At 51.3% G+C, this 27,912-nt stretch overlaps 1 protein-coding gene across 1 annotated transcript; it reads left to right on the forward strand.

The window, feature by feature from the left end:
• MUC4 (mucin 4, cell surface associated) lies at nucleotides 1–26,622 on the forward strand. Its single transcript, XM_063108323.1, is given in 26 exon segments — nucleotides 1–700; nucleotides 1,754–3,274; nucleotides 4,484–4,549; nucleotides 4,885–5,037; nucleotides 6,375–6,508; nucleotides 7,240–7,404; nucleotides 8,176–8,331; nucleotides 9,343–9,473; nucleotides 11,557–11,645; nucleotides 13,488–13,667; nucleotides 13,832–13,957; nucleotides 14,742–14,861; nucleotides 15,214–15,422; nucleotides 15,934–16,024; nucleotides 16,446–16,613; nucleotides 17,080–17,181; nucleotides 17,514–17,744; nucleotides 18,840–18,977; nucleotides 20,246–20,427; nucleotides 21,538–21,697; nucleotides 22,642–22,821; nucleotides 23,250–23,323; nucleotides 24,446–24,510; nucleotides 24,581–24,816; nucleotides 25,631–25,793; nucleotides 26,442–26,622. Coding segments are annotated over 26 exon segments (5,721 nt in total).
• The last annotated feature ends 1,290 nt before the right edge of the window (nucleotides 26,623–27,912 follow it).

Here is a 27,912-nt window from a genome sequence, read left to right on the forward strand (position 1 = left end):
ATGACCACAGTGGACATGACCTCTGTAGGTTCTGGCAATGACCCCTTTACAAATACCGTGCAGGTCCTCATCTCCTCAGTGGGCATCTCAAGCACAGCCGCTCCTGAGCATCCTACAACTGTTCAAACAACATCTTCTACCAATGACACCAAAATATCAAACCCTGCAAGTTCCACAGACTCCCCCAGCAGTGCCGTCGGCTCCACACTAACCACAGCAGAAGAATCTACCTCCCACGCATTGCTCACGACCACTGCTGCGACCTCTTCAGAAACCAGTCCTTCCCAACCAATGACGACCGACGCCTTCACTCACAAGCCTACCTCTGCAGCGTCCCCATCCAGCAATGCTGAACCAGCAACACTCCCGCTGTCTACACCCACCAGCTCTGTCACCACCCAGGGAAACCCAGGAGACGTCTCAGAAACTGTCAGTAGCACCACCACCTTTGACGTCTCTGCAACAGCAGGCCGAGCAACACAGTCCATGCCACTCTCTACCAGCACCTCCCCTCAAGAATCATCGGCTGATTCCCACACAGATGACACTCAAACCACACAGACCACCCAAGTATCCCCGACCATGAGCTCAGTCTCCCCCATGGCTGACACAATCAAGACAGTCACAACTGCAACTTCTTTATTCATACCAAGACGTCACTCATCCTCAGTAAGTGTTCCTCAGCATGCATCCTCCACAGGTGAGGTGACAACCTTCACCCCAGCACCCTCCAGGGACAGTCACACAACCCAGGCTACAACCACAGAAGTGTGGGCAACACCAACCAGCCCAGACACCTTGCTGAGGACCTCAGGAGCCACAGAACTTTTCATAACAAGCACCATGCCTCAGGCCACCTCCAAAGCCTCAACATCGGGGAGCCCAGGAGGACAATCGACGTGGCCTCCTGCCAGCACCTCACCTGCCACAACACCAGCCATTTCCCAAACCCGTCAGTCTCAAGGCACAGAAACCACTGGAGACCTGCACACCACCAAACTTGGCTCCTCAGTATCAGACACCACCCCAGCAGGCACAGCCACCAGCATCTCACCCAGAGCAAGTGGCAGAACAACTTCAGCAAGTGCTTCTCCAGAAACATCCACCTTGGGTAAGATCACAAGCTTCTCACCAACTTTCTCCACTAACAGCCACACAACTCAGTCAACAACTGAATTGTTGTCCACTGCAGCCAGTCCTGACACTACTCCAGAAACTACGGGAAGAGTGTCTGTTACTGTCTCTAGCACCTTTTCTCCCACCATCTCTGATGAGACTACAGGGAGACCTCCAGGACTGTCAACCCAATCTTCTTCCAGCACCTCTCCTCGGGAAGTGTCAGCCATTTCCCACACAGCTCAGACCCAAAGTACAGCAACCACCAGAGGACCTGAAACCATCAGTGTGGTCTCCCAGGCGACTGACACCTTGGCAACTGTTCCATCCCCACCTCCTTCATTCACACCACAGGAACACACATCTACACAAACAAAAGCCCACACTCTGTCACCTTTGGCCACCAGCACAACCTTTATTTGTACTCCAGTCAGTGACATCCACGGGACCCGGACAACAATGGTAACCTTGTCACCTGGGACAAGTGACAGGCCAGCTACTGTTAGTTCCACCATCTTGAGTGAGATAGACTCTCGCTCTCTTTCCACAACTTTGTTCACAAGTGGAGAAGCTCTGACAACAAGTGGAAGCTCAGTCATTCATGAGAGCATGACCACAGTGGACATGACCTCTGTAGGTTCTGGCAATGACCCCTTTACAAATACCATGCAGGTCCTCATCTCCTCAGTGGGCATCTCAAGCACAGCCGCTCCTGAGCATCCTACAACTGTTCAAACAACATCTTCTACCAACGACACCAAAATATCAAACCCTGTAAGTTCCACAGACTCCCCCAGCAGTGCCGTCGGCTCCACACTAACCACAGCAGAAGAATCTACCTCCCACGCATTGCTCACGACCACTGCTGCGACCTCTTCAGAAACCAGTCCTTCCCAACCAATGACGACCGACGCCCTCACTCACAAGCCTACCTCTGCAGCGTCCCCATCCAGCAATGCTGAACCAGCAACACTCCCGCTGTCTACACCCACCAGCTCTGTCACCACCCAGGGAAACCCAGGAGATGTCTCAGAAACTGTCAGTAGCACCACCACCTTTGACGTCTCTGCAACAGCAGGCCGAGCAACACAGTCCATGCCACTCTCTACCAGCACCTCCCCTCAAGAATCATCGGCTGATTCCCACACAGATGACACACAAACCACACAGACCACCCAAGTATCCCCGACCACGAGCTCAGTCTCCCCCATGGCTGACACAATCAAGACAGTCACAACTGCAACTTCTTTATTCATACCGAGTCGTCACTCATCCTCAGAAAGTGTTCCTCAGCATGCATCCTCCACAGGTGAGGTGACAACCTTCACCCCAGCACCCTCCAGGGACAGTCACACAACCCAGGCTACAACCACAGAAGTGTGGGCAACACCAACCAACCCGGACACTTTACTGAGGACCTCAGGAGCCACAGAACTTTTCATAACAAGCACCATGCCTCAGGCCACCTCCAAAGCCTCAACATCGGGGGGCCCAGGAGGACAATCGACGTGGCCTCCTGCCAGCACCTCACCTGCCACAACACCAGCCATTTCCCAAACCCGTCAGTCTCAAGGCACAGAAACCACTGGAGACCTGCACACCACCAAACTTGGCTCCTCGGTGTCAGACACCACCCCAGCAGGCACAGCCACCAGCATCTCACCCAGAGCAAGTGGCAGAACAACTTCAGCAAGTGCTTCTCCAGAAACATCCACCTCGGGTAAGATCACAAGCTTCTCACCAACTTTCTCCACTAACAGCCACACAACTCAGTCAACAACTGAATTGTTGTCCACTGCAGCCAGTCCTGACACTACTCCAGAAACTACGGGAAGAGTGTCTGTTACTGTCTCTAGCACCTTTTCTCCCACCATCTCTGATGAGACTACAGGGAGACCTCCAGGACTGTCAACCCAATCTTCTTCCAGCACCTCTCCTCGGGAAGTGTCAGCCATTTCCCACACAGCTCAGACCCAAAGTACAGCAACCACCAGAGGACCTGAAACCATCAGTGTGGTCTCCCAGGCGACTGACACCTTGGCAACTGTTCCATCCCCACCTCCTTCATTCACACCACAGGAACACACATCTACACAAACAAAAGCCCACACTCTGTCACCTTCGGCTACCAGCATAAACCTTATTTCTACTCCAGTCAGTGACATCCATGGAAGCCAGACAACAATGGCAACCTTGTCACTTGGGACAAGTGACGGGCCAACTACAGTTGGTTCCACCATCTTGAGTGAGATAGACTCTCGCTCTCCTTCCACAACTTTGTTCACAAGTGGAGAAGCTCTGACAACAAGTGGAAGCTCAGTCATTCATGAGAGCATGACCACAGTGGACATGACCTCTGTAGGTTCTGGCACTGCCTCCTCAACAAATACCGTGCAGGTCTCCACCCCCTCAGTGGGCATCTCAAGCACAGCCACTCCCGAGCATCCTACAACTGTTCAAACAACATCTTCTACCAACGACACCAAAATATCAAACCCTGTAAGTTCCACAGACTCCCCCAGCAGTGCCGTCAGCTCCACACTAACCACAGCAGAAGAATCTACCTCCCACGCATTGCTCACGACCACTGCTGCGACCTCTTCAGAAACCAGTCCTTCCCAACCAATGACGACCGACGCCCTCACTCACAAGCCTACCTCTGCAGCGTCCCCATCCAGCAATGCTGAACCAGCAACACTCCCGCTGTCTACACCCACCAGCTCTGTCACCACCCAGGGAAACCCAGGAGACGTCTCAGAAACTGTCAGTAGCACCACCACCTTTGACGTCTCTGCAACAGCAGGCCGAGCAACACAGTCCATGCCACTCTCTACCAGCACCTCCCCTCAAGAATCATCGGCTGATTCCCACACAGATGACACACAAACCACACAGACCACCCAAGTATCCCCGACCACGAGCTCAGTCTCCCCCATGGCTGACACAATCAAGACAGTCACAACTGCAACTTCTTTATTCATACCGAGTCGTCACTCATCCTCAGAAAGTGTTCCTCAGCATGCATCCTCCACAGGTGAGGTGACAACCTTCACCCCAGCACCCTCCAGGGACAGTCACACAACCCAGGCTACAACCACAGAAGTGTGGGCAACACCAACCAGCCCGGACACCTTGCTGAGGACCTCAGGAGCCACAGAACTTTTCATAACAGGCACCATGCCTCAGGCCACCTCCAAAGCCTCAACATCGGGGGTCCCAGGGGGACAATCGATGTGGCCTCCTGCCAGCACCTCACCTGCCACAGCACCAGCCATTTCCCAAAACCACCAATCTCAAGGCACAGTGACCACTGGAGACCTGCACAGCACCAAACTGGGCTCCTCGGTGTCAGACACCACCCCAGCAGGCACAGACACCAGCATCTCACCATCCACAGCAACCTCAGGCTCCACTGTGAAGACTGAGACATCAGGTACGTGGGGATCTAGCATCTCCATTTCTTACAGTGGTACCATTGGCTTAATTCTGCGTACAGGAGTACTTGGGAGTGTTTTATGAATTAGCATTATCATGCTAAGGCTGAGGTAGGTCTACCAGAAGATGACGTGGGTGGGCTGTGGTGTGTCACAGAATCACCATTCCTTCGGCCCAGCAGAAACCTCTTACGGATGGATTGTTTTGGTTATGAAGCAGTGGACAGACAAGGTCTCTAGCTATGACTTCCCATTCCTGATTTCTTTGAATCTCCTTATTCCGTTCTTCTCTGACTTCAAGATCCACTCCTGTCTTTTCTCCCCACGTGTCCAGGAATGATCACAGCCTCACTGAGGACAGACAGCATGAGAAGCACAGCAACATCACTGTCCTCAACAACCTCCCAGACTCTTGTAACCTCCACTCCCAGCGCATCCACAGGTACCTGCTCAACAACTCCCTTCATTTCTATAAATCCTGATAAATGTGAGTGATGCTGTCTATTAGGACCTCTTCACTCATGATTGAGCTAGATGTGAAGGTTGTAGGTGTGGTAGCTGGGTTGAATCTTCCAATGAGGGCCCTTGTGGATAGCTGGGGAACCAGTTCTCTGGGTATCTCCACTGTGCCATCTGGGCCATGGGAAATCCAGCTGCTCCCCATGTCCCCTTTAGAGGGGTGATGTAACTGAATGCTCAGTTTCAGTCTCTGCTCTTTTGAGTCAGAAGATCCTTTCAGGGGACAGTGAGACAGCACCAGAGTTGGGTGCAGAGGGATGGCTTTGTGCATGGCACTGGGCTAGGAGCTGGAAGTAGAGAAATGATCGAGGTGCTGCTCAGCAGGGGACAGACAGATCAACTGTCCTGGTAGGTGCAGTTAGAAGAAGCCCAAGGTGTTAGGCACACACAATGGAAAGCCCCTAAGGGATGTGAAGGTGGGTTCAAGGTGAGCAGAAGGCTTCCTGACGAGAGTGAATGGGAGCCAGGGGAGCGGGAGCACCCCGGGCAGGGAAGAGGGTCTGAAGAGCTGGAACACAGGTATGGAGGTGAAAAGCAGTCCCAGTGTGGCATGGGGAAGAGCTCCCCAAAGCATTTGAGGTTGCTGGAAGTAAGGTGAAGAGTGGTGAGGAGCGAAGCTGGTGTGGGAGGAATCCTACAGGTAAGGGGAACATGGGAGGACATAGGTTTGCGTTTTATGGATGGGACCACGGTGGCTGGTGTAGATGAATTTGCAGGTGTGAGTGAGGAAGTCAGGAGAATGGCGTAGAGAGCAAGACCAAGTGAGGGTGCCAGTGAGTCCATGGCTACCAGGATGTAGAGGAAGGGACCCATTTGAGAAATATTTAGGACAAGGTTTCTCAAACTGGAGCACATGGATTTCTAGTGGGTCCTAGGACAAATTCTAGAGGGTCCTCAAGTTTATCTGGAGAAATACCATCTTAGGAAACAAGTCTCTTTCTATGAAAAGGTCTTTCAATTACTAATCTTCACTGCATTGGCATTTTGCCTTTCAACCCTTAAAAGAATTACCATAACAGTTTCAGAAGAGTTTCTTGATATTCTGACAGCAGGACCTGTTTTCTTCCAAACTGGGGAAGGACGAGAGTATCAGCTGAGGGTGTAAAATGGGGGAGACGTGTTAAATGGGATGGAGAGGGAAGGAGAGAAGTCTTCGATGGCCCTCAGATCAGGCCAGCTGGGGTCTTTCGGGAAACAGAGGACAAAGGCGAGCAGCAGCTTGCGGGGAGCTCGCTGGGGACCCCTGTCAGCCCTAAGCAAGGTCAAGGCGCATGAGGACTTCCTAATCTTCTTTGTCCTGCCCAGGAGTTTCCCTCTTCCCCTACGGGCCAAGCAGTGGAGACCTAGAGTTTGTCAGGAGGACCGTGGACTTTACCTCGCAACTCTTCAAGCCCCAGATTGGCTTCCCCCTCGGCTCCTCTCTCCGGGATTCCCTCTACGTAAGTCGCCAGCTGTAGCCCAAGCAGGAGGACGCATGGCCCCGTTCTGCCAGGGCCCCGCGTCTGTCTCCAGCCTGAAGATGGCCCCGTGACCAAGAAGAAGGGAGAATGGAAGCGACTTTGTTAGGCACCTGCTTTACGCTCACCGTCTTCTTCAATGTCAGGGCTGTAGCTGAGGCAAACAGGCAGCAAGGCAAGGCCTCCCCACCATGTGGACAGCAGGGTCCTCACCCAGGAAGAAGAGATCAGGGCCCAGTCAGCTCACCGCTGTTTTGGCAGGGCCTTTTATGAGTGAGAAGTCATAGGTGGGAAACTTGGAGGGTTTATGCCGGTTCCATTTTCTGTGATTATTTCCTGGTTCTCTGGCCCATGTCTCCTGGAAGTAGAGCAGCAAGGGCAGGTCTGGCCCCTGTTGCCCTCAGGGATGGGGCTCGGGACATGCCATGAGAGGGTAACACAGTGACAGGAGTGAGGCCGTGAATCCCTTTAGCCCCAGCTGATGTGTCACAAGCTTCAGGATGGGCCGAGGGGATTTACTAAGAGGGCCTGTTCTGTGAGGGGCTGGCTACAGCCGGGGATCTACCATTCAAGCTGGACAAAAACTACCATTTTAGGATGTTCTACCCAGACAGGCCCTGGGGGGCCACACTTCTGAGGAGCTGGACCGAGGCTGGGACATCTCCTCCGTACCTCCCTCCCTCAATGCTAACCATGACAATCTTTGTGCTCAGTTTACAGATAATGGCCAGATCATTTTCCCTGAGTCAGACTACCAGATTTTCTCCTACCCTAACCCACCCCAAGGAGGCTTCACAGGCCAGGACACTGTGGCCCTGGTGGCTCCATTCTGGGATGATGCTGATTTCTCCAGCCGAAGGGGAACCATATTTTACCAGGTGGGCCTTTCAAAGCCTGGCAGTCAGGATCCCCCAGCAGCCACAAGGAGAGACAAAGGCCCATGGAGAGAGCATTGCAAATGTTGCTGATGTCTATGCCTGGGCTCATGTGGCCAGGGGATAGGCTTAATGATGGGGTTGGAGAGGAAGCAGATAAGTAATTTAAACATACTCAGGAATGCCTCAGCCAACCATGAGAAGACCTCCAGGTGACAGGGATAGGGGTTAGCAATTCAGCATTTGGTTTAAAAAAATAAGGCTGTGGGGGGACTAACAAGTGTGGGTCAAGCAGCGCCCCTCCTGTGCTCCTTGGTTGGGTTAATAATTCCAACCAGTGGCAACATGTAATGCAAGTTACTGCAGCAAATGTGTATTGTGCCCCTGCCGTAGACAAGGCACTGTAGAGGCTCCAAACATGGAGAGACACGTGCCTGTCCTCAAGGAGCTGCCAGTTGGACAGGTAAAAATGGGCACCAGTGGTTACACTATATGAGCCAGTTTGATCTAAGAGATGCATGAATTCAAATTCAGAGGACTCTGATTTCTGGGCCAGGGCCCTCCATTCCACATACCCCAGGCTCACCTGCAGCCCAAATTTAAATTGATCTTAAGGTCAGAAGAGCTAATTGTAAAAATGCAGGCCTGGGACAGGAAGGATGGGCAATTTGGGCGGACCAAATTGAGCAGGATCCTCAAGCAAAAAGTGGGGATCCCTTAAGGGTGTTGAGTGGGACCCTCAGTTCCTTGTTCTTATCTGCTTTCCTTTCCTAGGAATATGAGACACTCTATGATGAATACAGCCCTCTAGTCCAGAAGGTGGAGTCTTGGATTGAAAAGTTCACAAACACCTGGAGCTACAAAGCCAGGTGGACCCTAAAAGTCACATGGGTCAATGCCCCTGCCTATCCTGCTCAGTGGACCTTTGGGGTGAGTGGATCCACAGATAACTCCCTGTGTGCCATCTGGGAGTCAGACATCCTAGAATCCTAGGCAGGGGCTACCCTTCTAAAATCCTCTGACTCAAGGGAAGATTGCTGCCACCACTACCGTCTGCTGAGCTCTCACCACATGCCAGGTCTACTGCAGTCCTTTGCTCATGTGACCTCACAGCAGCCCAGCAAACCAGGTGTTATTAGATTGAAACACAGGGAATCGTTTTTGTAAGTCGAAATGTCTGGCTACTGGCAATTTCATATGGTTCAACCTGATAATTATCCACAATTTAGAGATGAAGAAGACAATGGTTAGAGAGGTTAAGCTGCTTGCTCAAGGTCACCCACCTAGCAAATGACAAAGTCAGGCTCTGGCTTGTGCCCACCATGCCCTCCAATGGAAATGGAGCCCATCACGCAATCTCCTTAGTCTTCCTCCAAGGACTCCCAGCTCTTATGGTCACAAAGGTCTTCCTCGTGTCAGGCCTAAAGTCACTGGTTTTTTCATTCACTCAACAAAAGTTCTACTTTGGACAAGGCATGCGCCTTCAGAGAACCCTCAGTCTCACCTGCTGCAGGTCCCCCATATATTCACGTTGAGGGGACGTCTGGACAATGTCCTTAAATATCCCCAAGGGAGCTAATTAAGCCTCTCCCAGCTCTCTGGTGTCCTGGCTAATCTCTCAGGTTCCTGTAGCTTTCTGTTATGAACCCTCTGTTAACTGGATTGTAATCAGAGCCCTTTATCTCCCTTCCTGGAAAAAAGTCATAGAGAAGGCAAACCCACCATGGTAAGTGCTTTGACACCCAGGATGAAAGCTGTCCTAACCCATTCCAAATGTGTTTTCACATTTTCAGCCCATGCCTTTTGCTCTGGTTTGACCAGGAACAAGTGATATGTGTGTGTGTCAGGGCAGGGGTGTGGTGGGACAGGCAGGGAGACATCAGAGAGGAGACCCCAGATCTCTCACAGGCATCCCTGTGTTTGCCTCCCACCCACCCCCAGACCAACACCTACCAGGCCATCCTCTCCACGGATGGGAGCAAGTCCTTCACCCTGTTTCTCTACCAGAGTGGTGGCATGCAGTGGGATGTGACACAGCACCCAGGCAACTCGGTCCTCATGGGCTTCTCCAGGTAGGACAGGAGGGTGTCGGCACCAAGCAGATGACGGGAAGGGGTGCCAAGGAGGGGCTCACTGCACACATGCTCCAGTCCTCAGGATGAGGCATGAATCCTCCTAGCTCACCTTCTGGCTCACGCTGACTCCAGCTCCCACTGAGCATGCATCTTGCTGTTTCAAATTAAGAGATTTCCCCACTTTGTCCTGCCTTTCTTGTTCCTATCCCAATCCCTGTGCATTGTTAAAATCCCCAGAGCTTTGATTTCCCTGATTTCCACTGACATGAGCTGGCCTCTCTTGACTTCTCCAATATCATAATAATAACAGCCAAGTAATTCATATACATTATTAAGTAATTCATATACATTATTTCATTTGATTATCATAACAACCCCATGAGGTAGGTAGTATTTATTATCCCTATTCTACAGATAAGAAAACTAAGATAAAAATAGATAAATAATTTGCCTTGTCAACCTAAGAGAGAGAAGCTCTCTAAAAGAAAATGATATTTATTTGGGAACAGGCACTGCAATGGGAATATGTGTGCCATAGTAAACTATGTGCATATTTGAGGAGGTAAAAGAAGGTTTTTAAAGTAAAAATGAGGAGGAATACATAATTTTTTTGAATCAATTACCTTTGGCTACAAGGATCAATAATAAGTGTGCATAGGTCAAGGTTGGCAGTTGCTGTGCAGATGTCCTTGCACAATTTTTTTCTGTGTAAGGTTGTGCTTTTGTGCAAGGTTGTGGTTTTTGCAGTCTTTTGTGATAGTTCTTGCTGTCAGGCATTCATGCATGAGAACCCTCACTTCATGGCTTCATTCATCAGGGTTTTAACACAAGTGATATCATTTTAATTCTGAAAACTTTCACAGCTTAAAGTCACAGAGCTAGGAAGTGGCAAGTTGGGGATTTGAATGTAGACATGTGAGGCTGGAATTTGCCTTCCTGACTTCCTGAGAGTTACCCACTTACCCAGAGCACCCAACAGTTCATATGGAGCCAGTGTTGAAGAGGAAGAGGAGGGACGGGGCTGTGGATGGTTAAAATGTGGGTTCCTGTGTGTGGAGGTTACTCAGTTTCTGACACAATGGTTCTCATGTATTTCCGTATGCTGGTATGTGGCTATCAGTTGTGGAGGCTGCATGTAACTTATCACTTGTGATTGCTGCAAATGGTTTTCTCTTACATTAGAGTATGCCTAAGTTGCCCCTATAATTACATTGCTTTCACTTGCTTTTTGATGTACTGTGAAGGAAAAAGGAGTGGAATTACCCAACCAGCTAGGAATTTCACATTGTTCTGAGTACACCCAAGGGAGGTGTCATGCATGTGTGTGTCATCTAGCCTGTGTCAGAGAGGAGAAAAGATCAGGTGTCACTGCTGTGTGGCATGCACTAGAGTGAGGCTGCAGGCTTTCCTCCTTCCTGGAGCCACACTCGAACCCACCCCTGAGGATGGTGGTGTTGGTGGTAGGGGTGCAGCACCCGTTGTACGGAGTCCTCACTCAGTCCTGAGGGATTTATAAACCTCACTGCATTTATCCTCACAATACTGGGGGGTAGATGCTACTGTAATCCCTTTTACATGGAAGTAAACACTAAGAATCAAACAAGTTAAGTAACTTGTCCATGGTCACCAAACTAGTATGTGCTGGACTCAGCAGTTGAATCCATGACTGCCTAACTCCAGAGACCGGCTCTTAACCATCGCAATACACTGTCTCCCACGTCCTGTCCCTCTCCAATTCCTAGTTTAAGGGAAACAAGCAGCCTGAACTCTGTTTTCCACCCCTGCCTCATGACCATGTGGACCTGCCAGTTTCTTGCAGTTAGCAATCAGGTGTGGGACAAGTTAGAGCCTCTCCAGCCCTGCCCATCCATCTCCTCCCCTCTCCTGCTAGATAGTGGGACTCAGTGATTCAGGCTGGCTGACCAACTGACCAACTAACTGAGTAACTGGCTGACCAGCTGCTGACTGGTTACTAGCTGGACTGAGAATGCTGGCTGACAGACTAGCTGAATGAATGACTTTCAACTCGGGGGAGACAGCCTGTGTGAGACAGGCCTGAGAGTCTTTCCTTTGCCTTCAGTGGAGATGGGTATTACAAAAACAGCCCACTGACATTCCGGCCAGAGTGGGAGAAGTATCGTCCGGACCGATTCCTGGATTCCAACTCAGGTAAAAATTGCCACCTTGTCACACTTGAGCTGGTCTCAAGTCCTCTTTTGTCATCCACTTGGTATGCCAGGGCAGTCCTAGAGGGCAGCTCCCTAGCATCTCCACCAGTCCAAAGGCTGTATAGTCTGACCTCCTATGGGTGTAATCGGGACCTGGCACTGCCCAGGGAGAGCTAGTGCCTTCTGCACTTCTTGTCTCCTCCTGGGGATGAGCCAAACCTAGGAAATCTCTCAGTGGGGCCCCAGATCCAGTGAGGACAGGGGTATTGTGGGAGGCTGGGGTATGAATGGACCAAGTGTGCTCTCCAAGAGCTGGATTGAGATCCCAGATGAGATCCCTTAAGGGAATCTACCAAGAGGAGTTCCAGAGGTCTGACATTCATTCAGTCATCATTCATTGAGCACATGCTGTGTGCTGGGCACTGCACTAACAGCCAGAAAAATGAAAAAAAAGGAAGAGCAACTATGTTTGCTCTCAAAGAGGTTTCACTTTGGTAAAAAAGAGGAGACAAACTATGACGCTTCCTCCATGACTCAATGTAACATCTGGAGGTCCCAAAGGGAAAGAGATTATAGTTTCCAAAATGTGAAAGAACAAAAGTTGGTTTAGCATTAGTAATCAGCCATGTAAATTGTGAAGTGTAAACCCAGTTCTATTTATTCTGCGGCAAAAAGTTTTGGTAATGAGAAACATAAGCTAGGTCAAATCACAATGCCAAGTTGTGGAGAGAGCTACCGTGTCACATGAGGGCCCTTCCATCAGGTGCATCTGCTTGTGACCTAGGGGCACATCAGGATAGTGTATGCATGTGTGTGCACATGTGTGTTCATGCCTGTGCATTCAGGTATGTGTGTGTATGTATGCGTGTCTGTGTGTGCACATGTGTGTGTGTGTGTGTGTGTGTGTGTGTGTGTGTGTTGGGGAAGATTATTTGTGTGTGTTTGTGTGTTGGGGAAGATTATTTGTGTGTGTTTGTGTGTTGGGGAAGGCCATTGTGGAGTAGATACATGAACAGATAATCTTAAACAATGATTATTCTCAAAATCTTAATAAATTGTGGTTATCTTGATAATTTCTTCATCTGTGTGGGTATAGGGTCAAAATCTCATACACTTTATCCTGTTATGTCTTATGGGCTCTGGAGCCCCCTTCTCACCTTTCTGCGCAGCTGGGGTGGACAGTATGTAACTTACAGTGAATTAAAGATCTATTCCCAAACCTCTGTCAGGGTTTCTTCTCCCAGCTACTTCTCCCATTCCAGAGATGGCATCTGGGCACAGAGGAGGCTTCCTGTGCCTCGTGGAATTGGAGCAAGCCCCTACTTTGCGTGCCAACTTCTCTGTGTCTCCCCAGCTGGCCTCTGGGTATCGGCCTCTGCCCTGCTGCTTTGGCCACTGAAGTGTCTGTGCTAGGGAAGGGGGAGGGTGCAGGATGAAGGCCAAGTGTTTTAGGGGGTGACTGTGTGGATGGTGGTCCCTGACTGAGAGAGAAGGTACATAAGGAAGAACTGATCTGGGGGCATTGGAAGGTGCTGGAGCTTAGAGTGATAGGAAGGGGTGGTCAAGCCAGTGTTAGTCTCTGAGTTGGGTACAGGTGAGGCCTCCCTGCCCAGCACTTGTCCCCGGTTTTTGCCCTAAAATTCAAGATCTGACGGCTTTGGAGCTCACGTCAAAGAGGCCAAGAGTCACTGCCAGTCTAAATTGGATCTCATCCCTGGAAGAACTGTCCAGAGAGGCAGGGAGTAGAATGGGGTGCATTTATGAATTTTGGTTGACCCTAAAGCTAAAACACAGCCCATGACTCCAGGCCCTGGGATGACCCCTTCTTCCCTTGCTCCCCCAGGCCTCCAGGGTTTGCAGGTCTACAGGCTACACAGGGTAGAAAGGCCCAACTACCGTCTCAAGTGCCTGCAGTGGTTGAAAAGTCAGCCTCAGTGGCCCAGCTGGGGCTGGAACCAGATCTCCTGCCCTTGCTCCTGGCAGCAGGGACGATGGGACTTACGATTCCAGCCTGTCAGCATAGGTGACATCTTCCTGGCCCCTACAAGCCTACCCACAATCCCCTCTGATCACACCTGACCTAACCTTTCCAAGCCCCTCCCCAGAAACATCCCCCACCCCCGCCCATCCCCGCCCCCATCTCAGGCATCCCACAGCCTGGGTCTGAGCTGTCTGGACTTGTTGCAGGCTGGTGGAGCCAGGGCAGCAGGCAGCTGTGCAGCTTCTCCTCCTGGCGAGGAGGCGTGTGCTGCAGCTACGGGCTCTGGGGAGAGCTTCTCGAAGGCTGGAGAGTGTGGAGTCCTTGGCCGTTTGGTACGTGTGTCCACAGAGATCTCAACCCCACCTTCTCTGGAGCCTGCTGCTCTTCCCAGCCAAGTGGTGGGACCCTTGGAATGAAGCCTCTTGTCTCCATTCCTTCCCAGCTCTTCCCCATCTCTGGCCCTCCATTTCCTGATCTGGTAAAGTTAGGAAGCATCCAACATCCCCGCCAGCTGATATTCCAGGGCTTATGACTGACTGAGTGCCTCTTGCCCCACCTCTGCTTGGCCCCGGAGGCCCAGCCCACAGTGGGGACGTATTTCCAGGCAAGGAGAGAAGGCCTATCTGATCCCATCCCTCTGGACCCAGTTAGCAGGCTGTTTGCGGGAAGAGAGAGTAAGCTCCCCACAGAGACCCTCCGAGGGGCTAGAAAGCACAGGAGTGGGGGTGGGGCAGGGCAGCCTGCATCTTGCCACCCTCCCCTCTGTACCATCACAGTCACCATAGTCCCCAGTCCTCGGCCATGCCCTGCCCCTTCGCTGCACTTTGAGAACGGTGGGACTCTGCACCCCACCCTTCAAGAAAGGAAGTTTGTTTGCTCCTACCATGTGTCTGACCCCACCTGGGGGCTTTGCTGCACAGTGGCCCTAATGTGCCATGAGGGAGACAGTGGCTGGTCCATCACTGAAGGTCATTGAGCAGGGTGGGATTTGAACTGACGAGTTCCGGGTTTGGAAGCCATTCCCTTGCCACTGACACCACCCTGCCCTCCCGGGGACCTTCCAGCTCAGTTCTCCAGGTCCTCTGTCTCTGCTCAACATGCTGCTCTTCTCCACAGACTGGAAACTGGAGCCGCAGAACTGGTGCTGCCGCTGGAACGACAAGCCCTTCTTCTGTGCCCTGTACCAGCAAAGGCGGCCCCGCATCGGCTGTGGTGGATACAGGCCCCCACGGCCTGGTGAGGCTCAGGGCCACTGAGGTGGAGCATGTGGAGGGGGCAGCCTCCTGGGACATGGAGCCTGGACCAGGAGAGAACCAGCTTCCTGGGGCAGAGCTGTGGCCACATGGGAAGATGGAGATGATTCCAGTGTAGGGCTGATGGCAAATGGAGGGGCTTTGTACATGGCCTTTGGGGAGGGGTGAGAATGGGAAGGGGGCAGAAAAGTGCAAGAGGACTTGTAGGGAGGAGTCTGTACTCCAAGAACATCTCCCCAGGCTTGAGTCCTCCTGGGCAAATGCCCTGCCTGGTGGGCAGTGGGAAACCTCAGACCCTACCCTGGTTTGCTAATGTGGTATCTCCTTTTTTCCAGCCTGGATGTTTGGGGACCCCCACATCACCACCTTGGATGGTGCCAATTACACCTTCAATGGGCTGGGGGACTTCCTGCTGGTCCAGGCCAAGGACGGAAACTCCTCCTTCCTGCTGCAGGGCCGCACTGCCCACACTGGCTCAGCCCAGGCCACCAACTTCATTGCCTTTGCTGCTCAGTACAACTCCAGCAGACTGGACCCCATCACAGTGAGTGAGGGGGCACCCAGGACCTCCCTACCTATGCCCCTTACCCCCCCAGAAAGCCCCACAGGTATCTTCACCTGGAAGTTGAGGTCCAGGAAGAGGAAGAGAACAAAGAAAGGGAAGGGGACAGGAGTGGGGAGGACACATCCTGCCAGCGTGGTGGTCCAGAGCAAACCCTAGACACCGCAGGATTAGGGTCCTGGCTCCACCATTCACCAGCTGTTTGACTTTGAAGAAAGACTTCACTTCCAGTGTCTTGGTTTTTGTATAGTAAATGAGGATAATAATATTATCACATTTAGGTAATGTTACCTGAATGAGATAATCCAAGAAATGTGCTCACACAGACCTGGCCCGTGCTGAGCTCTCCAGATATTAGCTAGCATAACCTCACTGTTATCTTCCTCTTCCTCCAGGGCTCAGGCTCCAACCCTGTGTTGCTCTCTGGAGCTTCCTTGCTAGGCCTCTGCCCCACCTGCAGATTGGGTTTAGGCCTCCTCCAATTCCCTTCTAGGTTCAATGGCTCCTTGAGCCCAGTGACACAATCCATGTTCTGCTCAATAACCAGACTGTGATATTTGAGACTAACCGTGAAGACACAGAAGGTAGGCTGGGGACAGCCATCAGCCACGCCCTCTCCTGCTTACCACGTTGGGGTTCGTCGGGGTGCCCGACACCCTGGGGGCAGCATGTGGAGCATGGAAGCAGTGGCACTGGGCAGAGCTACCCCTGCGGTCCCTTCAGCAGCAGTGCTTGCGCAGCTTCTCCACCCGGGAGCAGGGCGTTGGACTTTCCCTCCTCTCTTCTCTACTTTCCAGTGCTGAGTCCTCTCCTTTTACAGCGCCTGTCTTCAGTCCCCAGGAAGGAGGAGGCGGTGTAGTCCTTGAAGGTGGTCTGTGTGTCTGGTTTGGGGCCTCTAGACGAGGCACCCCCAGGACATCCCAGAGCTGCCCTCCAAGTCTCCTCCTCTGCATCGTGAGCCTCCAGGGTGCCAAGGCTGGCTTCTTTTGTCTCCCAATGTTCTAGGCCAGGAGATATTCAACACCACCGGAGTCATACTGACCCGCAACGGCTCCCTGGTCTCAGCCAGCTTCGATGGGACGGTGACCATCTCAGTGATTGCTCTCTCCAACATCCTGCAGGTCTCCTCCAGCCTCCCAGAGGAATACCAAAACCACACAGAAGGCCTCCTGGGTAAAAAGCCCAGGAGCTCAGACCCCAGACGGGTCGTGGACATCCCGGCTGAGTTTCCCTTTCTCAGCCCCCTGGGTACAGAACCCTTAGGGCACAGAGCGAGCCAGGGAGGCAGGAGGGGCTTCTTCAGCCACCGTTAGGCTTTCTGCCTGTCCTCCTCATGCCGCTCCCTGGAGTGTCGGGGATGGCTCTGGGGCAGACAGGGTGCAGCCGCCCTTTCCCCTCCCTCCAGCCCCACGTCTTTCCTTCCTTTCTCCTAGCCTCCCACGTGCCTCCCTACACCCCCGTTCTCTCCTCCGTTTTCTTCTCTTCCCTCCCTAAAGCAGAGTGGTGGGGTATGAGGTCGTGGTCCTCCTTTGTCCTCCTGGAGGCCCTTCGTACATCTCGAGTGTGGCCTGTCGGACGCTCCCCCAGGGAAGGAGAGAGCCACATCCCAGGGTGGCTGACCTCCTACTCTGTCCCTCAGGGGTCTGGAATGACAATCCCGAAGACGACTTTAAGATGCCAAATGGCTCCACCATTTCCCGAAAGAGCTCTGAGGAGACGCTTTTTCATTATGGAATGACCTGTGAGTCTGGGCCTCCAAGTCCTTGGGGCAGACGGGACAGGCCGGGATGAGGGACCTTTTTAAGGGCGGGGTGGGAAGGCAAGGAGAGACTCTGAGGGTTCTGATGCCACCCCAGATTTGTCCCCTCCACCCCCGTCCCACCTGCATCTCTCTACCTGGAAGAAAGGATGGGGGACGGGGACTTCCAGACTCAGAAGCCAGAAGCCATTCTGTCCCTGCATGCCCTCCTCCCCTGTCACATCAAGCAAGGGTAAGGGGTAGACACAGAGGAAAATTGCTGGACTTCACCCCGGTATCCTGGCATCACCACCATCACGCCCTATGTGTTGTAGGGAAGATCAATGGAACAGGCCTCCTTGGCAAGAGGAATGACCATGTGCCTTCCAACTTCACCCCCGTCTTCCTTTCCCAACTGCTGAAAAACAACTCGGATGCAGATTTGGTCTCTGACTGTAAAGGAGATACACAATGTGTCTATGACACCCTGGCCACACGCAACTCAAGCACCGGACTTCACACTAGGATGCTCTTTAGAAGATACCAGCAGATGAATGCCACCCTCAGTAAGTGGCGTGAGGCTCAGCGAGGCATTTCCAGAGTTAGGGAGCAGATAAGGAGCCGCCCTTCAGTGACAGTTCTTCAAATGATGCATTTTTATTCATTTAACAGATTCTTCTGCTCTTGTTACTCCCCTGCTCAAAGCCCCCCGATGGCTCCCCAGCTCACGCAGTCCTTACAGTGGCCTTCAAGGCACCTCTCAGTCAGCCCCATTGCCTCTCAGAACTCTTCTTCTAGCACTGCTCACCCCATTCCCTCCACCCAGCCCCCTGGCTTCTTTGTGTTCTTTAAACATGTGGCTCTCTCTGAACTCTGAGATCAGACAGCCCTTCCCCCAGACAGACACAGGCTTGCTTCCTCACCAAGTTCAAATCTTTATTCCAGTGTCACCTTCCCAGTGGGGCCTCTCTTGGCTACCCTATGTAAAATTTCACATCCTCCCACACTTCCTATTCACTGTTCCCGCTTCATCTTTTCTCCTTGGCATGTATAACTACCTAACATATTATATAATTTTCATAGGTATCTTTTTTTATTATTTGTGCATTGCTGTATTCTTCCTACCTAAAACAGTGCCAGCCATAAGTAGGCACTCAATAAATATTTGTTAAATGGCTGACTGAATGAATGAATGAATGAACGATGAAACAGAAATAGCCGGGCTCCAAGAAACAGGGACAAGTGAAAAGGTTTTACTCCCTTTCTATCTCTGGACAAATGCAATGTACATCTAGATATTACCCTCGGGGTTTTCAGCCCTTTTCCAAAGGTAAAACTCTGTGATGATCTGAACAGCCCTGTTCTCTGATTCCCTTCATGCCATGACCAGCATAACATTCTATTCAGGAAAGAAGTTGAAATGAACTTTGTTTGAGGAGGAGGAAAAGAAAGAGAGGCTAAAGATTTGGCCAGCTGGGCAGTACAACCCCAATCTGCTCTGCATAGGTCTGAGAGCAGGCACACAGAATAATCCCTGCTTCCAGAGGTGAGGCACAGTCCTGGAAATGCCTTGTGCAAGTCAGAGCAGAGAAAGAGCGAGGAGGCTGAGAGGAGGCAAAAGAGTTCTGCCTCATAGCCCAAATCCCTTCTTTGTGTTTCAGATGAGTACCCACCCTCTATCAATGGCAGTCATGTGGTTAAAGCCTACAAGGGGCAGACCACGCTGATTCATTACACCAGCAATTTTGAGAACGTCACATTCACTCTCAGAAACAACTGTACTGACTTTAAGCTCTTTGGTAAGACTATTTGGCTGGAGCCGGGTGGGGGTGAGGTGGGTCGGGGATGAGGTTAGAGTCAAATTATGGATAATTTTGCATCTCTATACCCTGCACAACTTCCCATCACTTTTTCATTTGAATATCAAGGACCAGCATTTCTTAGTAATGATACCTATAATTCAGTTAGGTGCCCCCCAGTGACTAGTAGTGTTTGGCTTATGGCAATTTGGCCAGACAGCTAGACTGACTCTGGGCATATACAATTGATTTAAAGATCATTTAATCTCAATGTAATATTATGCAATCATCTTTAACCATCATTACGCATTCACCAAATTATTAGAATAATTAGGTACAACAATTTAAAAATATTAATTCACATTTTCATATCTGTTAAAAGAAGGATGTAATGTGGAAAAAATTTAAAGAATTACAAATACCTTTGGTAACTTTCTTACTATTTCTGTTTGTTAACCATGTTTACCTAGCTTTGTCTCCCCTTGTCTGATTTTCCGTGCTGGAACCAAGCAAAGCTTTGTCTTTCCCTCTCAGCAATGTTGTTGGGGGTGGGGGGGCAGGCCTGCATCCATGACTTGGGTCAAAAGGTCAATGCACAGGGATGCAGCTTTCCTCTGTTGACAGCACTAATTATGCTGGTGACTGTTATTTACTAAACCAAAGCCCGCAAGGCCCTTACTCTGAGTTCTGGTCATCTCTCTACCTCAGTGTATTTGTGCATCATCTCTTATGTGCATAAGAAGGGATTCTTGGTCTGCAGCCCTTTTCTCCATGTGGCATCCTCCCGGTGCAAGACAATGGCATTGGGAGATTTTCTTCTCCACCGGGAAGTGGGGTCTCTCTGGAAGTGATGGTCTGCAAGTTACTCCTACCTGTTCCCTACTGTCAGCTTCTTTCAACCTGCTGTTTTAAGTGAGAGGAGTGAGTGAGAAGTCAAGGCAAGGATGAAGCCAGTATGGCCTGCAGGGTAGCCTGGGGAAGTGTCAGGAGAATGACAGCAGAGTGGCTCTCTGGGGTCTCTTCAGAGAGAAACTGCCTTCCCCTCTGTGGAGTTCCACCCTACAACCAGTAAGCAAGGCTGGTGCTACCTCCTTCTAGTGTGGACCAGGATCATCCCAGGATACCACCCTTGCTCAAAGGAAATGCCTGAGGAGATCTGGGGTGGGGGAAAGCCCAGCATCAACAATCAGGGTGTTAGATGCCAGGACGTGTCAGACCACAGAGCAGTCTCCCAGCTCTGAATGATTTATCTCATCTTCCCTGGGCAGAGAATGGGACATTGCTATGGACACCAAAGTCACTGGAACCATTCACTCTGGAGATTCTAGCAAGAAATGCCAGGGTTGGCTTGTCATCTGTGCTCCAGCCCAAGACTGTGGTCTGCACTTGCAGTGCAGAGAGCCAGTGTTTATACAACCTGACCAGCTGGGTGGGCAATTCCTCCCTTGAGGTGAGTCTTGGGAGGAAGGTGGGAGGGAGGTTTCCATGTGAGGGGGAAGGAAGCGGGAATTGAAGGGATGCTGTAATTCAGCCTCTCCTGGGCAATGTGTATGTTGAGAGATGGGTGGAGCTGTGTTGGGTGAATTGAGCAGGTACCAATCTTGGCCACAAATCCACATGTATAAGAAATAGAACTTTCTTTATTGCTTATAGCTCAAGTGAGTTTTTATCTCCCACGTCCCATGGAAGAAACTCCCACCTCAGCCTTTCTTACAGCTCCCCAGTGGTCCCAGTACCACAGTTCCAGGGTAAAAGCCAGCACAGGGTAGGAAGGTGTCCACGTGGTCCCTGGGCATGGGTCTACACAGGCTTCCACCATGGCTCCGCTGCCCTCCCCTTCAGGCCCGGGGAGATGCTGTGCTGCCTCTGTGCCGTGCTCAGACACAGGAAACCTCTCCTGAGGCCGCTGAAGGCCCCATCTGCTAGAAGCACCATATACTCATTTCTTCCTCGGGTCCCAACATCATGGTGTCAGGAAGAGAGGTGCAGGTTCCCTCTATCTTGAAACCCCCAAATCCCTTTGTTTTCTCTTTTATTCTCTTCCTCCGGCTAAAGAAGCATTTCTTTTTCAGTTTGGAGAAACTCCTTCTTCATTCAATTTTCTAGCCAAGATACTTGGCCTAAATCCATGAATCTTGCCCCCATCTGCTTTTTATTTTCTTTCCTTTCTGCCTCCCTCCCTCCTTTCCTTTCTTCCTCTCTCCCTCTCTTCCTTCCTTCTTTCCCTCCTGCCTTCCTTCCTTCACTGTCTTACTCTAGAAAGTATTTCAGGAGATATGGCATGAGAGGGAACAGGCTGAGATCTTGGTGCAGGGCCAGGCAGGGGCGTCAGGGTAAAGAATGGTCCAGGGCAGCCGAATGGGCAGGATGACTGTGTGCCTTCAGGCAGGGACTCGCAAGCCCAGGGCCTGGTCAAGAAGGTGCTAAGTAGATGCTGATGAAACTAAGACAAAGACTCAGGTTCCATGGGCTCTCAGACCAGAGGGGTCAGTACAGAAACACTCAGAAGTTCTTAATGGTTCAGCCTCTTGGCTACCCAGTGATCGGCAACCTGTTCCAGGTGGCCGACTGCAAGTGTGATGGGGACACTTTCGGCCGCTACTGTGAACGTTCCAAGGATGGCTGTGAGGAGGACTGCTTCCCAAATGTGACCTGCATTCCTCGGAAAGGCTGCGAGGCCTGCCCCCTGAATATGACTGGGGATGGTCGTCACTGTGCAGGTAAGCTGAGAAGAGGACCCTGGCTGGAGGTTCTGGGAACAGGTGACACCTCAAGGGCCTAAGATAGCCAAAGGCAAAGCATTTCTCTCCCTTTTCCAGCAAGTCTTTAGAATGCTCAATATAGGTAGGTATGGCAAGTAGGGCTTGGAAAGGGGGTAGGACTAGAGGAGAAGATGTCGTACAGGTATAGGAGAGGGGATAGAGCAGCCCTGAGGCACTGATGGGGAAAACTCAGGGCAAAAGACTGAAGATGCTCTGAAGAAGGGAAGAGACTTCCAGCAACAGCCAGGGGACCAGAGGCAAGCTGGGGCTCTCAGGCGCCTCAGTGGTCTTCAGCAACACAAGGCCCAGGATCTCTGCATCTCACAAGTCAGGATATTTGGAGGAACTGCCATGGGGATCTGGCAGCAGAGGTGCCTTATTTTTCTTTGAATCTTCTGCCAGCCATCTGTTCCTCCACATCTGAGCCACTAGAGTCATGATGAGGGAGATCACAGTTGGGCCTCCACCAAGCCTCCTAAGGCATCCAAATAAATGAGTAGAACCAGAACCTTATAAAGGCAGAAAAGGAGATGGAAGGGAGAGAGAGAGAGGGAGAAAAGCAGGTTTCCTCTGCCAGCCTTCTAGGTCCTTCCCTGATACAGAGCGTCTGATAAACATCCCACTCCCTTTGCAGAAGTGGAAGAAAACCTACCTGGCAGAGGAAAAAAGGGAAAAAAGGTTGCCCTGCAGAGAAATGCCTAGAAAAGGGGAGGATAGTTTGGGGTTCTGAGTGGCCCACAAGCAGAACGCAGGTGGAGTAGGCACTGAGGGAAAGAAACCAAGCCTGTTCTGCGAGCAGGTCTCTATGAGCTGGGGACTTCCTCCGTTCTCCACCCCGTCCCCCCACCTGCAGCTGCCCCACTGCCCCAGCATGATGTTGCTGACCTCTTCTCCCTCTGCAGCTCTGGAGAACTCTTACCGCTGTCAGAACCAGTCCTGCCCTGTGAACTACTGCTACAACCAAGGCCACTGCTACATCTCCCGGCCTCCAGGCTGCCAGCCCACATGCACCTGTCCCCCAGCCTTCACTGACACCCGCTGCTTCCTTGCTGGAAACAATTTCACTCCAACCATCTGTCAAGGTACAACCAGATGCCCCTGCCACCCCCACCTCCACACTTCTCTCACCTTTGGGGAAGTGGTGAAACTCTGGGGTTCAGGGCTAAGTTCCTCAAACTGCCAGAACAGAACTCCAAAATTTCTCAAGTGGTGGTAAATTGGAGGCTGTGGGAGCTGTGAGGGCAGCTATCACAGCATGAACCCCCGGCCTGTGCAGTATGCTGAGGAGAGACTAAACCAGAGGCCTCGCAGCTCAGTGAGGTGAGAGTCAGGGAATAACACAATGACCAGGACAGAACGGGCACTAGGGTGAGCTTCGCTAGTCCCAGTTTCTCCAGTGACCTCCAGTCACTGCGGAATGGAGCAGTCTCCCTGGGCTGGCCCAAAGACTTCTTGGGTAAGTCTGGGTAAACCTGTGATGTGATGATGAATTTGTTTCTCTCACCTCCAGAGCTTCCCTTAAGAATCGTCCAACTCTCGCTCAGTGAAGAAGAAAACGCCTCTGCAGCAGAGGTCAATGCCTCGGTCAGTGCTGCAGATGGGCTCTGGGTGGGAGGTGGATCCTACAGGTTCTGGTGAGGGCTGGGACAGCATTCTGTGTCCTCCGCCTCATCATCCATCTAGACTCAATTGCCAGAGGAGACCAGAGCTTCATGCCCCAGGAGAGGTCCTGGGTTAGGAAGTCAGGAAGCCCCAGGCCAGAGACCTCAGAAGGGGTTAGAATCACCACTCTCCATGAGCAGTGTCTAGGGTCGCACGTCATCTTAGCCTCTCCCTCTGATTGTCCCTCAAGACCTGCACTTCTTCAGTATTATATGGAAGAAATAAAAGAGGGCATTTCATCTGAAGGACCAGGGGCTCCCTCTTCTTGGCTCCATGCGCTGGTCCATACCTCAGTCACAGGCAGAGTAGAGTAGCACAGCTGTGGAGTAGCTAAGGCTCTAGAATCCTTATATGCAGATTCAAATCGCTGCGCTGCCACTTACTACAGCAGGTGTAACAGTTAGACACATTATGTTGTGGCTCATCTGTAAAAACAGGAATAATCTGTCCACAGTTGTATCAGGGTTTAAATGATAACATATGTATTATATGATAATATATGTAAAGCACTTAGCACGGTGTCTGAAACACAAATATTCAAAAATTATTGTTGCTATCATTACTACTACTGTAGCAGTACTTCACACTCCATATAGTAACATCTGTGGACATTTGCACCAGACTGTGGGATCCTCAAGTACAGACTGTTCCTAAGTCACCTTGACATCCCCAGCACCATGCCATCCCCTAGGTCTGGCTAAATAATTGATGTTCAGTGTACATGTGAGGAGGGAATGAAGTAGTGAGTCAGGAATCAGAGGCAAGGTGGGTGCCATTCATTTCAGTTTCTCCCCTTGTAATGTGAGGCAGAGGATGTGGGGAAAGAATGTAAAGTCTTCCACTCACCAACAAATGCTTATTAAGCAAGGACCCACTCCCATCACTGGATGAGGCTAAGGTGTGGAGATGCAGAGTTGGGGAGAAATATTCTAGGGGTCCTGGGGCTCATATTCACAGATGAAAACAGGGATGAATAAATGCATTACAGTGGGAGGGGCTCCTCTCTGGACTGCACCTCACCGTCTGTACCACCCTCTGCCCTAGGTAGCATATATACTGGGGACCCTGGACATGCGGGCCTTTCTTTGGAACAGCCAAGTGGAACAAATGTAAGTGGGACTGTCTCCGCCTGGGCCCCCTGGGTCTTCTCCCCCTACTCACTGTCCCTCTCCCACACAGCCATTTCCCAGCGCCGGCCTCAGGAAGCTCCATTCAACACTGGAAGGTCATCTCGGAGTTCCAGTACCGCCCTCGGGGCCCTGTCATCCACTTCCTGAACAACCGGCTGCTGGACGCCATGGTGGAGGCCTTCTTATTCCAGGCTCCGAGAAGGAGGGGGAGGACAAGTGAGGGGCCCAGGAACAACGTGGTCTTCTACCCCATCTCCAGGGGAGACGTGCATGATGTGATGGCTCGTGAGTCACTCTATCTTGGGGACAGTACAGGGATAATTGGGGAAGGGGGAGGCAGGTAAATAGAGGGAGGCTGTCACGAATCTTTAGCCCATACAAATCCATGGTGGAAAAGTGTTCTATGTAGGGCCACAGACAAATAAGAGGCAAGTTAATTTAGTTTTTTTGTTGTTGTTTTGTAATTTTTGAGAGGAATTTTAAATGTTTTACCCACCAGCTTTTTAGATTCACAAGCAGGAACACAAAGTTCTTACTTGCTTTGTGTTAAGCACTGTAACTAAGTACTCTGCGTACATTATGTCATTTAAATCTCACCGCAAGGTAGGTGTTATCATCATTATTTCCTTTTTTTTTTCTGGAGGCTGGCCAGTACAAGGATCCAAACCCTTGACCTTGGTGTTATAACACTGTGCTCTAACCAACTCAACTAACCAACCTCATTATTTCCTTTTAAAGATAAGGAAACAGGCTGAAAGAGTTAAGAAATTTTCCCTAAATCACACAACTAGTTAGTACTAGTGTTGGTTTTCAACTCAGGTCTAGCCAACTTCAAAGCAGATGCTGTTCAGTAATGCACTTTCCATGCCATCAAAGCTGTCTTTCCCTTAGTGAGAACATGCAGTAACTTATTTAACACGGCCCCTCCTGTTAAACATTGTTGCTGTTATCAACCGTGAACGTCCATGGACATATGTATTTGTGCACTTTTTGAATTATTTCTCAGGATAAATGCCTGAAAATGAAATTCATGATTGAAAAGGTATTAATTTAGTGTTAATCAGTTGCTTTCTGTGTCCATATGTGTCCTACTTGACAGTGAACATAAGCTCACTGGAGACTTACTTTGAATGCAATGGCTACAAGGGCTACCACCTGGTCTATGACCCCCAGAGTGGCTTCACCTGCGTGTCCCCGTGCAGCGAGGGCTACTGTCACCACGGAGGCCAGTGCCAGCACCTACCTGATGGGCCACGCTGCAGGTGCGTAGGGCAGGGGGCAAGAATCCAACGTGGTCATGACACTGCAGGGGGTCTAGGAAGCCATGGTATCTCATGGGTGAACATTAGGATGGCTCCCTTTGAAATTAGAGAGAACGGGGACAAGAGACAAAGGGACAATGGGGAAAAAAGAGTTGTGAGTGCCCACTCTGTGTGGAGAGTAAAGATGCCATGTTACTTCTGACACTCAAAAGAGCCACCGAGTGGGTACTGTGATCATTTCGAAGATGAGAACACTGCAGCTTAGAGATGACAAGGGACGTGCCCAAGGTAGCCAGTAAGTGAAGTAGTAGGGTGTGGTTTCCAAAGGCAAACTCTTCCACCTGCTGTTGCCTCTTGAGTGACAGCCTGCTGTCCCCATGTGGGAGAGGAAGCTGCTGTCTTGTGTGACGGCCAGCGCTGCGCCTCCGTTAGCGTTCTCCGTCAGGGGAGGCCTCGACACTGGCCGAGGGGCTCTGGTGAGGAGAGGCGGTGCGGCTGCAGCGCCACCCCGGGTCCCCTCACCTCTGCGCCCGCCTCCGCCCCCGCTCGCTTCAGCACGGCGTCGGGGCTGCCCCCGGCTTCTCGTCCTGGTGGGTGGGCGCAGCCTGTCCTGGAGAACCTCCTGACCGCGCCCCTCTCTGTTCCCAGCTGTGTGTCCTTCTCCATCTACACGCCCTGGGGCGAGCACTGTGAGCACCTGAGCGTGAAACTCGGCCCGTTCTTTGGGATCCTCTTTGGGGCCCTGGGCGCCCTCTTGCTGCTGGGGGTCGTGGTGTCTGTGGTCCTGCGCTTCTGGCGCCGCTCCGGGACCAGGTGCCTCCTGGACTAGGATAACGGAGGCCTCGTCCCAAAGGGGCAGCTGTGGCCTAGGGCCCCTCAGGCCCCTTCCTCACCGCACACTTCAGGCGCCCTGCTTTGGAGAGACTGGAAAAGGGAAGATGACTGAAGGAAATTCGGGATTCTTCAAGGAGGATGAATAACGGGGGTAAAGACGAGGGTACCCCTCGTCAGCAGTACACCTGTACACAGGCGCACAGGAAGAGGCCACAAAGACCACCTACACAAATGGATGAGTTCTCACACACAAATGCCCACAGGAGGACGCGGGCCTAGGCACACGTGCACACACACTCACACAGCCATACACGCCAGAGTTGACAATGGGGTGATGACTCTAAGTTAAAAACCAAAATGTTTTTGCATACAAAACTCTGGTCTACTTCTAATTAAAGCCTATTTAAATAAAGTCCCTCTGACTTTTTGTGTCTCCAAACCATGAATTCCATTCCTGATTTTCTTCTGGTGGCTAAAGGACTAGGCACAGGGTCTTCTCCCAACCATCAGAAGGCACGGGGTATGGAGGAGCGGGGATGGGCTGGATCCAGTTCTACTTCAGCTTCCAGTTATTGCATGCTGGGAACCCTCAATTCCTGCAGCCCAGACTTGGGTCCTTGCTTCTGCCTCCACATCACCTCCCTCCACCCCAATACAAGCCAAAGCCTCACCCTCAGAGGAAGGCAGAGATTCCCCCGTACAGAGTATCCCAGACTCTCCCTGCCAAGACCCCTCCCTGACTTGCTGATCTCTGTCCATCAGTTTCACAAAAATGGCAAAAGGATACATAAACATACCTTTTCCTGTCTAGTTACTGCTCCCATTGCCCGTGTTCCCCGGAAAAGGGATTAAACCATATCAGTGCCCTTTCCAGGGACCAACTCAGGAAGTATGCCACCCACCTCATCCTTACACCCAGGGTACCCAATTCTTAATACCCTTTTTCTGTCCTTTCCTGGTCCCCAGTTGGAGTTTTCTGATGTTCTCCATCCCACAGTAACTCAGCCCTACCCTGTTTCCACTTGTTCCCAGCAACCTGATCAGCTTCCATGTCGTCCTTCTCTCTAAGCAGGCAGGACTTTTACACCTATCTGGTGTAATAACTCCAACAACAACAATTGGTCTACAACTCCTGTGTCTAGGGCACCTCGATTCCAACTGTAGGCAGAAACTAAGTAGCTGCCTCTTGATGCTAAATCCCAAATCCCTGAAGAGAGAATCTGATTGGTCTAACTTATGTCAGGTGTCCATCTCTGGTCCAATCAAATGTGGCCATAGGGCCAGA

The sequence above is a fragment of the Cynocephalus volans genome, chromosome 1 (genome assembly GCF_027409185.1).
Source record: "Cynocephalus volans isolate mCynVol1 chromosome 1, mCynVol1.pri, whole genome shotgun sequence".
In the NCBI taxonomy this organism is placed as follows: Eukaryota; Metazoa; Chordata; class Mammalia; order Dermoptera; family Cynocephalidae; genus Cynocephalus; species Cynocephalus volans.